Source organism: Rhinopithecus bieti, unplaced genomic scaffold (assembly GCF_001698545.2).
Source record: "Rhinopithecus bieti isolate Rb0 unplaced genomic scaffold, ASM169854v2 scaffold_55, whole genome shotgun sequence".
In the NCBI taxonomy this organism is placed as follows: Eukaryota; Metazoa; Chordata; class Mammalia; order Primates; family Cercopithecidae; genus Rhinopithecus; species Rhinopithecus bieti.
In genome coordinates this window covers 1,258,649-1,271,905 of record NW_016803114.1, presented here as the reverse complement: position 1 = coordinate 1,271,905, position 13,257 = coordinate 1,258,649, and the positions used below count along the sequence as shown (strand labels likewise).

Here is a 13,257-nt window from a genome sequence, read left to right as displayed (position 1 = left end):
TCAAAAACGCTGAGACTTTCCTGAGTGATTAGAGTATCTGTATTATTGCTAGTGAGGAGACTCTTGGTGGGCCCCTAGATAGCTTCAGGATAGGGGCTGATAATCAGATCAAGCATGTGCTTAGAGGGTCTGAACTTTCAGGTTCCCAGTCTCTAGAGATGGGAAGCGGGCTGGAGACTGGGTTCATCATGTGGCCAATGATTTAATTAACCATGCCAATGTAATAAAACCCCATACAAATTCTGAATGCCAAAGCTCAGTGGAGCTTCCTGGTTACTGAATACACTGATGAGCTGGGAAGATGATGTGTCCTGAGAGGAGAGGACACAGAAACTCTGTGTCCATCCTTTATAATAAAACTGTAATAATAAGTATAGCTTTCCTGAGTTCTGTGAGTCATTTTAGTGAATTATCAAATTTGAAGGCATTGTGGGAATCCCTGAATTTGCAGCTAGTTGGTCAGAAAAGTAGGCAGCTGCAGTGGGGTTGGGGGAGCGTTAGACTTGTGACTGTCATCTGAAATAGGAGCAGTCTTGTGGAAGACTGTGCCCTTAAGCTTTGGTGTCTGCATTAACTCCGGGTAGTGTAGAAATGAATTGCAGTATACCCAGTTGAGATGAAAATGGAATAGTTGGTATCAGGTTACTGAAACATATGGTTTGGGAAGAGAAAGGATGAAAGGGCAGGGGATGAAGAACTTCTGATTCCTCAGTGGCCATGGGGTCACCCAGGATATGAAACACCAGCTATGCTGCAATCAGTTATTGGAGGCAAAAGTTACTGATGAAATTTAGAGATGATGCATACATCTTCTGGGGAACTGGCTCACTAAATGCACAGGAAAATGCAAAACAGTAAGAAAAAAGAGAAATATACAATCTCTTGGTAATTGCTATCTATAATATAACAGCTAAAAATGAAAGGAAGAGATGAATCAAATATAAATTCTGGCCAGTCTAAATTATGGCCTCTAGCCTCAGGGCCCCGACTGAAGGAATGAATGTGTTGGGAAAGATACTGGATTCTTGCCAGTTCAAGGAACAGGCACTAACCTCAGAGTCATTTTCAAAGGAAAAAGTTATGCTGAAACAAATCATGAAAAAGACTAAAATGATCCATAAGAGAATGGGGACAGGCAGAGGGAATTGTCTAGAAACTCATCCAAACTGGGAAAAAAATCTTTAAACAGGTATTAAGAAATACAGTGTGGTCCGGGCTTGGTGGCTCACACCTGTAATCCCAGCACTTTGGGAGGCTAAGGCGGGCAAATCACAAGGTAAGATTGAGGCCATCCTGGATAACACAGTGAAACCTCATCTCTACTAAAAATACAGAAAATTAGCCAGGCGTGGCGGCCTGCGCCTGTAGTCCCAGCTACTCGGGAGGCCGAGGCAGGAGAATGGCGTGAACCCGGGAGGCGGAGCTTGCAGTGAGCCGAGATCACTCCACTGCACTCCAGCCTGGGTGACAGAGCGAGACTCCATCTCAAAAAAAAAAAAAGAAAAGAAAAAGAAAACACAGCGAACAAAAGTATAAAAACCCTGGAAGACAACCTAGGCAATACCATTCTGGACATGGGAACAAGGAAAGATTTCATGACAAAGATGCCAAAAGCAATCACAACAAAAGCAAAAATTGACAAATAGAATCTAATTAAATTTAAGACCTGCACAGCAAAAGAAACTATCAACAGAGTAAATAGACAACCTACAGAATAGAAGAAAATTTCTGCAAAATGTGCATCTGATAAAACTCTAATATCCAACATCTATAAGGAACTTAACAAATTTTCAAGAAAAAAAAACATTAAAAATTGGGCAAAGGACAGGAACAGACACTTAAAAGACATACATGTGGCCAACAAACATATGAACGAAAGCACAATATCACTGATCATTAGAGAAATACAAATCAAAACCACAATGAGATACCATTTCATACCAGTCAGAATGGCTATTATTATAAAGTCAAAAAATAACAGATGCTGGTGAGTTGTGGAGAAAAGGGAATAGTTTAACACTGTTGGTGGGAGTGTAAATTAGTTCAATCATTGTGGAAAGGAGTGTGGCAATTCCTCAAAGAGCTAAAAACAGAACTACCATTCAACCCAGCAATCCCATTACTGCGTATATACCCAAAGGAATATAAATCAGTCTACCATAAAGACATATGCATGCAAATGTTCACTGCAACACCTATCTACAATGGCAAAGACGTGGAGTCAACTTAAATGCCCATCAATGACAGATCTGATAAAGAAAATGTTGTACATATACACCATGGAATATTGTGCAGCCATAAAAAAGAATAGATCATGTCCTTTGCGGGAATGTTGATGGAGCTGGAGGCCATTATCCTTAACAAACTAATGCAGAAACAGAAAACCAATTACCACATGTTCTCACTTATAAGTGGGAGCTAAATAATGAGAACTCATGGACACAAAGAGGGAAACCGAGCCTGGGGGCTTGAGAGTGAAGAGTGGGAGGAGGGAGAGGATCAGAAAAAATAATTATTGGGTACTAGGCTTAGTAACTAGGTGATGAAATAATTTGTACAATAAACCCCTATGACACAACGTTTACCAATGTAACAAACCTACACATGTACCCTGAACCTAAAACAAAATTTTTTTGGTTGTTTTTTAAAGAAATGGGGTGAAAAAGCAAACGCTGATGGGGGTAAAATGAAAGGAAAGAGAAAGGAGAGAGTCAAGGGACTCATCATAGCAGCGTGGGAGTCTGGGATCAAAACACAGAGGTTGGGTGGACCAATGGGGCGGTCCTGCTAGTGCCCCAACATTTAAGAGTGCTAAGCAAATCTGCTTTATTCATCTTAGTTTGGAAGAATTTGGAAAGCAGAAAGGCAAAGATGGCAACAAGAAACCTGACCTTGAATTACCTGGAGCAATGGTCTACCAATTTAATCAAGAAAAAGATTCAGGAAAGAGCCTGGGTTCCTTGGCTCAATTCTGAGCTGCGGACCCAACACCTTAAGCACATGAATAGGCAAAATGGTCAGGGGGTAGAGAGGAGAAGACTCTAGACACCTTGATGCAAAAGTGCCATGTACTTTGGTCCAAAACCCCCTGGTGAAGTCCTAAAGGAGACTACAATTAAATTGAGATAGTACGGAAGTGCAAGTGTTGGTAGAAGAAAGGTGAAAGTTTGAATGAAAACTGGAGAGTTTAAACAGACTTTATGTGTAGAGGCTGCGTCTCCTTTACCTGAATGTTTCATGGGAATAGATACTATGTCTGACCGGAACACTTCCCCCACCTACTACTGAAAGTCCTAATGGGGCCGGGCTCACACCTGTAATCCTAGCATTTTGGGAGGCTGAGGTGGGCAGATCACTTGAGGTTAGGAGTTTGAGACCAGCCTGGCCAACATGGTAAAACCCCACCTCTCCTAAAACTATGAAAAATTAGCTGAGCGTGGTGGCGCATGCCTGTAATACTAGCTATTCAGGAGGCTGAAGCAGGAGAATCATTTGAACCTGGGAGGAGGCTGCAGTGAGCCGACATCATGCCACTGCACTCCAGCCTGGGCAACAGAGTGAGACTGTGTCTCAAAAAAAGGAAAAAAAAAAAAGAAAGTCCTAATGGGAGTCACAACTAGATTGAGAGGATATAGAAATGCAAGAGCTAATGGCATTAAGGGGAAAGTTTTGGATGAAAATTTGTATATTTAAACAAGTTGTTTTTTTTTTTTTTAGACGGAGTTTTTGCTCTTGTTGACCAGGCTGGAGTGCAGCGGTGCAATCTCAGCTTACTGTAAATTCTGCCTCTTGGGTGCAAGCGATTTTTCTGCCTCACCCTCCCGAATAGCTGGGACACTGGCTAATTTTTTTTGTAAAAAGACGGGGTTTCGCCATGTTGGCCAGGCTGGTCTTGAATTCCTGACCTCAGGTGATCCGCCTGCCTTGGCTTCCCAAAGTGCTGGGATTACAGATGTGAGCCACCACGCCTGGCCCCAAACGAGCTTTATGTTAAGTAGTTGTGCCTCATTTGCCAGAATATATTATGGGGACTGATATTATGTCTGACTGGAGAGCGTTTCCTCTATCAAGTAATGTGAAACAGAAAGCATGTAAATCCACCCTTTAAGCAATATTAATTGGGAATGCAAAATGGGAATCAATAAGATTACTCAAGTTCAACAGGCCTTGAATATCAATCAGTATATGAACTAGTATGGACGAATTCTCTATACAATAACCCTAGGTAGAATACAGATTGGAACTTACAGGGGAAAGCCTATGAACACCTCTCAGTGAAAATTACTGGGATTCTGGACTAGAGAATTCCCATCTGGGGGCAATTACTAGCTTGCTATCTGACATTAATTGAAACTGACCCTATAACCGAAGAATAGAAAATAATCTTGAAATCTAATGTACCCATAGTATCTTGGGTGACACTGGAGACAGATTCTACTAGGAAAGGCAATGCCCAGAAGAGTTTCATAATAAAATGGAAATGTATTGAGTAGGAACACATTACTGGGAAATACAAAAAGTTACAGTGTATTCATGAGACTACCTGCTCTGACTGACTTTGGAACCACTTGAGGAGCTGCCAAATTCTGTTGACACTCGGACAGTGGCCTATAAACAGCTCTCAATTAACCAACAGATAGTTGCTTGGTTTATGAATAGCAATTCTATTGTGAACATACAACATTTTATTTGTAAGGCCACCCCCTGACAGAAGAAGGTGAAAACAAATGTGTGGTGGGCTGCACTGCATGCTGTTTGCCTCGATATCTGAGTTTTTATTAACTTGCAGGCCATGGTCACATGGTCAGGCAAGAAGGACAATGGAAAACTGGCCTGTTATAGGAATGCCCATATAGGGTACAGCCTTCAAGGAACTTACTATGGGAACTTGATGGGTGCATTAAGGTATGGCATATCAATGCTTATCAGGAGACTTCCCCTTCTAGGTTCAAAAGGTGATTGGAATTGATGAGGAAATACCTCAGGATGCCTGGTTGAGGTGGCCCCCTTGGGTATATGAAGCAAGTGAACACGGGGGGCTGCAGCAATGCAGAGATGAACTGAATCTAGAAATGTTCCTCTCAAACCCTCTGAGGCACAAAATACCAGCAAGAACTTTCTGTCTGCCCATGACAGACTGCAGATGGCTATAGGGCAGATTCCCCAGGAGGAAAGCCCTACATATAGCTGGAAACCTGGACTCATGCCAGTAGCCCTGGAGGGCTACAAAAGGGTCCTGAGATGAATAGATGCTGACTCTGCACTAGGCTTTGTTTAACCAGTGGTAGCCTGGCAAATACTGAGGGAACTATAAAAGAATCAGCAGAGAAGATAATGCATTGATTTGGACTACCTAGTCACATTCCACCAGACCAAGGAACATACTTTACAATCCATAATGTCCAACAATGGGCAGAGAGATATCTTCCCCAGAGTAATAGTTTGGTAAAGAATCAGAATGGTAAGTTAAAACAGTGGTTTTCTAAAACAGGGGAAAGCATGAAGAACTGGTTTGCATGCCTGCATGAGTATGGATTCAGCAAGAGAGAAGCAAAGAGATAGATTCCTGCACTAGATAGATTCCTCTGTTTTTTTGTTTTGTTTTGTTTTGAGACAGAGTCTCGCTCTGTCACCCAGACTGCAGTGCAGTGGCGCGATCTCAGCTCACTACAACCTCGGCTCACTGCAACCTGCGCCTCCCAAGTTCAAGTGATTCTCCTGCCTCAGCCTCCTGAGTAGCTGGGATTACAGGTGTGTACCACCATGGCTGGCTAATTTTTGTATTTTTAGTAGAGACAGGGTTTCACCATGTTGGTCAGGTTGGTCATACTCCTGACCTTGTGATCTGCCCACCTCGGCCTCCTTTTGTTTTTTTGATGGATCTCAGGGAGAGGGGGAGGGGAAAGGAGGATGCTGGTATGGCAAAACACTTTTTTCTTTCTTCCTTATATCACCTTCTCCTACCTGACACCATGGTCCCAAGACCAGGGCTACCACTACAAATGCCAGAAGCAGGGATGGTTCCCAAGAAAGAAACTGTAACTATACTTTTAAGCCTTAATGTCAAAATTCCTAAGGACCTGATAGGATGGGTTGTGCCTTCACTACATCTGGAGATTTGGGGTTTAATAGTGAATGCAGCTTTATTGGCTGGTAGAGGAAACAGCCTGTTTGCTCTGTACAAATGGATAGGAGAAATAATAGCTGAGAGTAAAGAAATGAATAAATGGCTTATGCAATAAGTAAAATACTACATTAATGCTTCAAAAGAGGCTCAGAGCAAAAGAATGATATTGTTTCTTGGCTTAATTATAGCTGATACATAAGAAGATGAAGCCATATATTGCTGAGACCTCTCCTGCTTGGAACTTGACAAACTTGAATGGAATCCTGCAAACCTCAGAGGTCTAAATTTGAAGACAAGTTGGTCACAGAACATGATGATGGACTGGACTAATTATTTTGTTTTTTGTTTTTTGGGTTTTTTTTTGTTTGTTTGTTTTTTTGAGACGGAGTCTCACTCTGTCGCCCAGGCTGGAGTGCAGTGGCGTGATCTCGGCTCACTGCAAGCTCCGCCTCCCGGGTTCACGCCATTCTCCAGCCTCAGCCTCCTGAGTAGCTGGGACTACAGGCACCTGCCACCACGCCTGGCTAATTTTTTGTATTCTAGTAGAGACGGAGTTTCACCATGTTATCCAGGATGGTCTCAAGATCCTGACCTCGTGATCCGCCCACCTCGGCCTCCCAAAGTGCTGGGATTACAGGTGTGAGTCACTGTGCCTGGCCCAGACTGGACTAATTATTAATGACTAGTAGAACTCTAGTAATGTGCTAGTGCCTTCTGACTCCTATTTTACAATATGGTGTAACAATGGAATTGTTGCTAAGAGTATAAATACTCATAGTGATGATCGAATGTACTGGGAATGGAATTAAAAGCCTCTTATCTCTACCCAATATTGATTCCTCCAAACATTAGGCATACTCATGCTGGTCCTATTGACAGGAATGATCCTTTTGCCATAAGGGATCCATGGTCATAGACCAGGGGGTGATCTGTATTTGAATAATTTATCTGGTCTTTGTCCTGGGCTCCTGGCAGGTAGCTTCAAAAATGCTTGGGATTTTCTGAGTGATAGAAGTGTCTTTGTTATCCTAATAAGGTGACTCTGGTGAGCCCCTAGATAGCTTCAGGATAGCGGCTGGTCACCAGAAAGACCAATCTCATGTTCAGAGGGTTGAGCACTTTCAGCCCTCCACCCCACCAGCAACCTCTTGAGAAGGGACCTGGAAACTGAGTGCAATCACATACTTATATTTATTTATGAATACTAATATGGCCTAGATTTTTAAACAGAAAATTTAAGTTATTCATACCTTTCTTGCAATTAACTTAGAATATGAATTTAAAAATATAAACAAATTAAATAGTTCAATGAAGTGCAATATTTACTATGTTACCAAATGAAGAAAAGGGAATATTTAAAAGATCAAAACTTAAACATTAATATATGTTTTAGGACCAGAACATTAAGTTCAAACTCTCTACCAACAGCTACTGTAAAGATTTTTTTTCTTATTACTGATCTTTGATGTTGTGACAATATCTATTTGTTCCATTAACTGGATATAGTATGACAACTTTAGCTGTTTAATTAACTCATGTTTTGAAAACAAATTAGAAAGCTCATAATTCTTTTTCTATAAAGTTGATGCATTGGTAAAAAATGTAAGTTAATTTATGAAAATTTTATAGTGCTAACAAATTTTATAGTGTTAACAAATTTTCATATTTGACAGGAAAAATTATAAAAATGTACTTACTTTTTTCATCAGCTTTGTCTCTTATTGCTATGGTATCATTACTCAAAGATACAGTCTGTGCATTCAGAATATCTGTTCTCATTCCAGGAAATTTTGGAGATGAAATAAAGCGCCCTTCATATGAATATAAATAGATACTACTACCATCTACAAGAAGAAAGTGTCTAAAAAATAAAGAATAGGAATAGATTCTCAAATAGGAGTATATTATATTTTCGTTTTTATATTACAGAATAGTTAATCCTTGGTAAAAAAATCTAAATCTTACAATTAATATAAATGTGTAGATATATAAGGAATAAAACATTTCAAACACTGAAAACCAGCATTGGTTGTTTTGGTTTGTTTTCTCGGTTTTGTTTTATTATGAAGTAGGAAAAGAAAATGAAAAGGTCCATAATCATCACCCTATACACTAAAACATCTATACCCACAAGTTCATTTCCTTTGCCTAAAGAAGGATTGTTTTTTTTTCCTGTATACAAAGACAATAAGAAAATCTTAGAGTTTACGAATACAGTCATGTTAATGCCAGGTGCTATTTGTTTCATGAAACAGTCTTAATATATATTTTATAACTAAAGATTATGCTAAAAATAATTAAAGATTAAATAGTGGTTAAATTCTAAAGTATTGAAAATGACTAAAAAAAAAATTATTTATTAAAATAAGGTAGTTGTGACTTTAAAATCATATGGTGACTATCAGTATGTATTCATATCTAAAAACTCATATTTTTTTGCCACAGGGTCAGATTCATTTGCTATGTTGACAACCATATTTAAGGCATAGGGCTCTCTGTTGTTACTTTTTTATTAACTCGAAACATAAATATTTTATGGCTGTTATATTTTTCCTTTGAAAATTTATGAATATTGTACAAAATAATTCAAGCAATACAGAGAAAACAAAAGACCTCTTGAGATCCTACCTCCATAGAGATAACTATGACAATAGTATATTGCTTTACTAACTCACTCATTCCCAAATATACATTTGTTTCAAATTATTCACTGTTTTAAAGAATGTCTACAGTGTATATACACCTCCATATGTCTGCCCTACTTATTTCCTTAGTTCAGCTTCTAGAAATGCAATTGCTGGATTAAAGAATATACATTTAAAATGTTTAAATATATATTGTTATACTGCCCTTTGAAAAGTTGTATTGATTTACACACATACTATGGCTATATTGGTGTGCCTGTTTCCTTAATGCTGAAGACATTATTACTTTTCAAAATCTTATGTTTAATGTTTTAAATATCCTTGATTCAGAATTGGTTCTTGATTTAGGAATTGCTAATTGTTCTTTTTTTGCTATGGAAACAAAAAGGAAATAAACGCCAAAACCAATGAAAAATTAGTATCTAATGAACACCAACTATATACACTTCAATTAAATTAATACTTGAGGATTGGTAGGTAGTTTATTTAATTGAAGGGTTTGGCCCTTACACACTAGTGTATGGTCATACATATTGGTTTATGAAAACAATACTTGCTGAACTTGACAAAGTGACATATATTAGTATATATTCCTTTGTCTCTGTACTAAAAGTGTTTTCATTTCCAAATAAGACACTATAGCTTTTAACCTACTTGTGAGTAAACACCCTGTTTCAAGGGGCAAACATCTCTAATTGCATAAATAAGACCAATGATAGGCAGTGACTAAATTTTTTGGCTATTTATGCCATTAATATATGTCTTTATTAAGAGTATACTCAATAAATACATTTATAAATAATGTATAAATGAATTTATTTGGAACTGTTAGAGTAAAAAGCATTTCAGATATATGTTTTTTAGATAGCTGACATCTTACCTTTTAAATGACAAAATGACTTATTTTAAAATTTATGGTATAACTAAACAATTCATATGTTTCAATTTCATTAAATAGATAACATAAAATTTGATATAACACTTTATTGGTCACTCAAGGTCATCAATACGGTGATCACATTTTTCACTATTTAACTGATAACTTTGAAACTCATAAGAATCTGTTGGTGTGCAGAATCCTTATACTACTCAGCTATACAGTTCTGTGCTTTTCGTTTTCTCCATGTTCCCTTGCCAGGCAGCCACTTTTCTTCCTGTCATTGTGCCAGCCTCTAGCAGTCCACCAGTACCATTCTTCTTCTGGTTTTCTATTTATAAAAAGCTGTGGGCTAGAAAACCTGATAATAAACACTATTAAGAGCTGCCTACATGATGAGTAAAGGGATGAGGAATAAAGCCCATGGTTTTGGGGCAAATGTTTTATGGGTAGATATTTTAGGTAACTGTCGATCATATTTTCACAATTTTTAACAAGCTTTATTGGGTTGTAGCTAAGTCCTCCTCTGATTCAGTAGGCTATTGGCTGTACGCAAGAGACTAATTGACAGTTTTCATGGAAAAGTGTAGGTTCTTGAGTAATAGCTATTCCTAATTTACTCCAGTTAATTGCCTGGCATTTCTTAGTCCTGTATACACTGAATGTCTTAGTAGAGAAAACTAGTTTTCAAACTTCAGGTCACAGCCCAGTAGGCCCATGAAACCAAAGAGTTTCAACCAATATTTAAAACAAAGCAGAACAGAAAATAGGGGGGCCATGAGGTAAAAACTCTTTACTAGTTATTTACCTGTGTTGCTCCCATTCTCTCATGTCATCACTCGGATATTTACCTGTAATGAGTTTATTCTCATCATTTAAAATAAATAGCTTTAAAATTTGTTTCAATTTCTAATACCGTAAATACTGATATATTTAACCCACATATAACCCTCAGTAATTTTCTAAGAATGTTAAGAAATTCAGAGACTAAAATGTTTCAGAATCACTGATTTAAAAAACTTATTTATTCTTTTCTTTTTATTCTAAAATGTATAATAGAAACAGATTGGTTCTAAATGATTAGTATATCATTCTTTTAATTGGATGTTTTTATTAAAGAGCGCTTTAATGCTATTTATTTTAACCCCAGATCCAACAGTTAAACATAATAAATTACCTTTCTGCCTGCAGAATTAAACTAACAGTTCCTTCTTTGAGATCAAATATAATTGGTGTGTTCCAGTTCTTCGTGCTAAAAGACAAGTAAAATGGATATGTATTAACATTTAAAATAGCAAATACTTTTAAATAAGTAGATAGGTATTCATTTTAAATAAAGTGACTTCAGTTTCATAGTAATTATATACATACTTCTATTACAGCATTTGGTGCATTGTTCTGAAATTATTCATTGATGTGTCTGTATCTCCAACAAAAAAGCAAAGACTCTGTATTCCCAGCAATTAGCACATAATGGGAATCCAATAAATGTTTACTAGAGGTATTACAACACGTGAATTGAGGAATTCTAAGTTTGAGTTCTGCCATTTATCAGCTCTGTGAGTTTGGGCAAGTCATCTAATGATTTCTCATTAAAAAAACAGCAGCAGCATGGCATAATGAAGAGATGATAGCTTTTTGTTAGACATATCTGGATTAGAAATATGGCTTCACCACCTGTCAGCCACTTGATCTTAAGCCTAACCTGCTAAGCATTAGTTTCCTTATTTGTAAAATGGGGATAATGATGACTTGCATAGTGTCTGGCAAACTACCTGTTATAAAGCAGGTACCAGGCAAACAGAAACTATAATAACAGTAATATGATGAACAGGATTATTTTTCCTGCAGACCTCCCAATGTTATTGTTGGGTTGAAATGAAAATATTTCTGTGAAGCATTCTGTAAACCCTAAAATACTATATAAATGTAAGCCATGAACATGCTTATTGAATAAATTGATTAATAAATAAACAAGCAAATCATTTTGTTTTTATAGGGTAACATGAATCAAAGATTTGGGTGGGTAAAGAGAACATTTACAAACAGAAAAACCCATCCTTAAATAATAAAAGTTGTTCCACAGTTTAAAATAAGTTTTATTACTTCTATATATTCTGAATTTCAGTAACTTTCATAAAGCCAGTTCTCTAAATCAGATTAAATCTCATGTTCAAATCCAGAAGATGGAGGAGGGAAGGGGAAGGAAGCAGTGAGTAAGCAAACAGGTAGGCAACTAATCTTGACTAATGCAAAGATTCTGATAATAATTTCAGTAAGTAAATACATGGACAAGGCAAAATAACAAATAAGTAACTGCTAATAATTAGTGATTATTAATTACTGATTATTAATTAGTCTGGGGTTCATAGATATGATAAAGATATATATGCTTTTGCACTTTAGAAAAAATATCACAAAATGCTTTACTAATTAACCTTCATTCTTTGTCAAGAAAGTTGATAAGGAAAGTAGTGATTATGTGAGGGTTTTTTTAATGTCCCCTCAGAAAATATCTGAGATTCCTGACAACTGAGAGATACATAAATGCCATGAAAATATAGACTCCCAAAGCTATAAATGCTGAATAGAACAAGAATATTAATATAATTATCTGAAAAATCAAATGAAAATTTAATATAGAATGCTTATATATTGTTTTCTTTTTCTGGAACTTCTTTTCATATAAACCAGTAAACTACTTGCATGTCTGTTTTAAAATTATATTTTATTACTAAAACGAGCCAACAGTTATTAAGAACTTGGATTCAAATCCCCACTTTCCTTTAGTAACAAAGTCAATAATCTGATGTAAGGCAAGTTATCTAATCATTCTCTATGTCCTTTAGCTTCAGCTTTCAAATCAGAATAATAATAAACATGAAAGACAGTATAACAGTTGCTCAATAAATGACAGTCATTATTATCTAAAATGCTAGTAGGCTTTTAAAACTTTATGAAATACGTTTTCGTGGTGATTCATTCCCACTACTGCATCCTTGCGTTTCATTACCACTGCTGCATCCTGGTATTAATATTTTGTACCTTAATAAATGTCTTGACAGTCAAAGAGGGGAGGCAAGGTTCAATCAGAAAAGAAGAAAAGCAATCTTACATTTGCCACACATTAACTTGTAAGGGAGGCCAGGTGCGGTGGCTCACGCCTGTAATCCCAGCACTTTGGGAGGCCGAGGCAGGCGGATCACGAGGTCAGGAGATAGAGACCACCCTGGCTAACATGGTGAAACCCCTCTCTACTAAAATACAAAAAAAAAAATTAGCCGGGCGTGGTGGCGGGTGCCTGTAGTCCCAGCTACTCGGAGGCTGAGGCAAGAAAATGGCGTGAACCCGGGAGGCCAAGCTTGCAGTGAGCCGAGATCGCGCCACTGCACTCCAGCCTGGGCAACAAAGCAAGACCCGTCTCAGAAAACAAAACAAAACAAAACAAAACAAAAAACTTGTAAGGGAAAAGTAGAATGACCAAAAAAAATTAATAGCTGCTAAACTTTGGATATTTTAAAGGCAACTTTTGAATACACGTAACACCTAATGATACTAATCCTACAGATTCAAACATTATGTCCTTGCCACTATAGCTAGTAGAATAA

At 37.4% G+C, this 13,257-nt stretch overlaps 1 protein-coding gene across 3 annotated transcripts in view; it reads right to left on the bottom strand.

The window, feature by feature from the left end:
- IFT80 (intraflagellar transport 80) overlaps positions 1-13,257 on the bottom strand; it is a 134,345-nt gene that overhangs the window by 34,407 nt on the left and 86,681 nt on the right. For all 3 annotated transcript variants that reach the window (XM_017850736.1, XM_017850854.1, XM_017850788.1), the window contains 2 exons: positions 10,827-10,901; positions 7,825-7,988 (listed from right to left, as the gene is read on the bottom strand). In XM_017850736.1, coding sequence (XP_017706225.1) covers positions 7,825-7,988; positions 10,827-10,901 — 239 coding nt within the window. The remainder of the gene's footprint in view (positions 1-7,824; positions 7,989-10,826; positions 10,902-13,257) is intronic.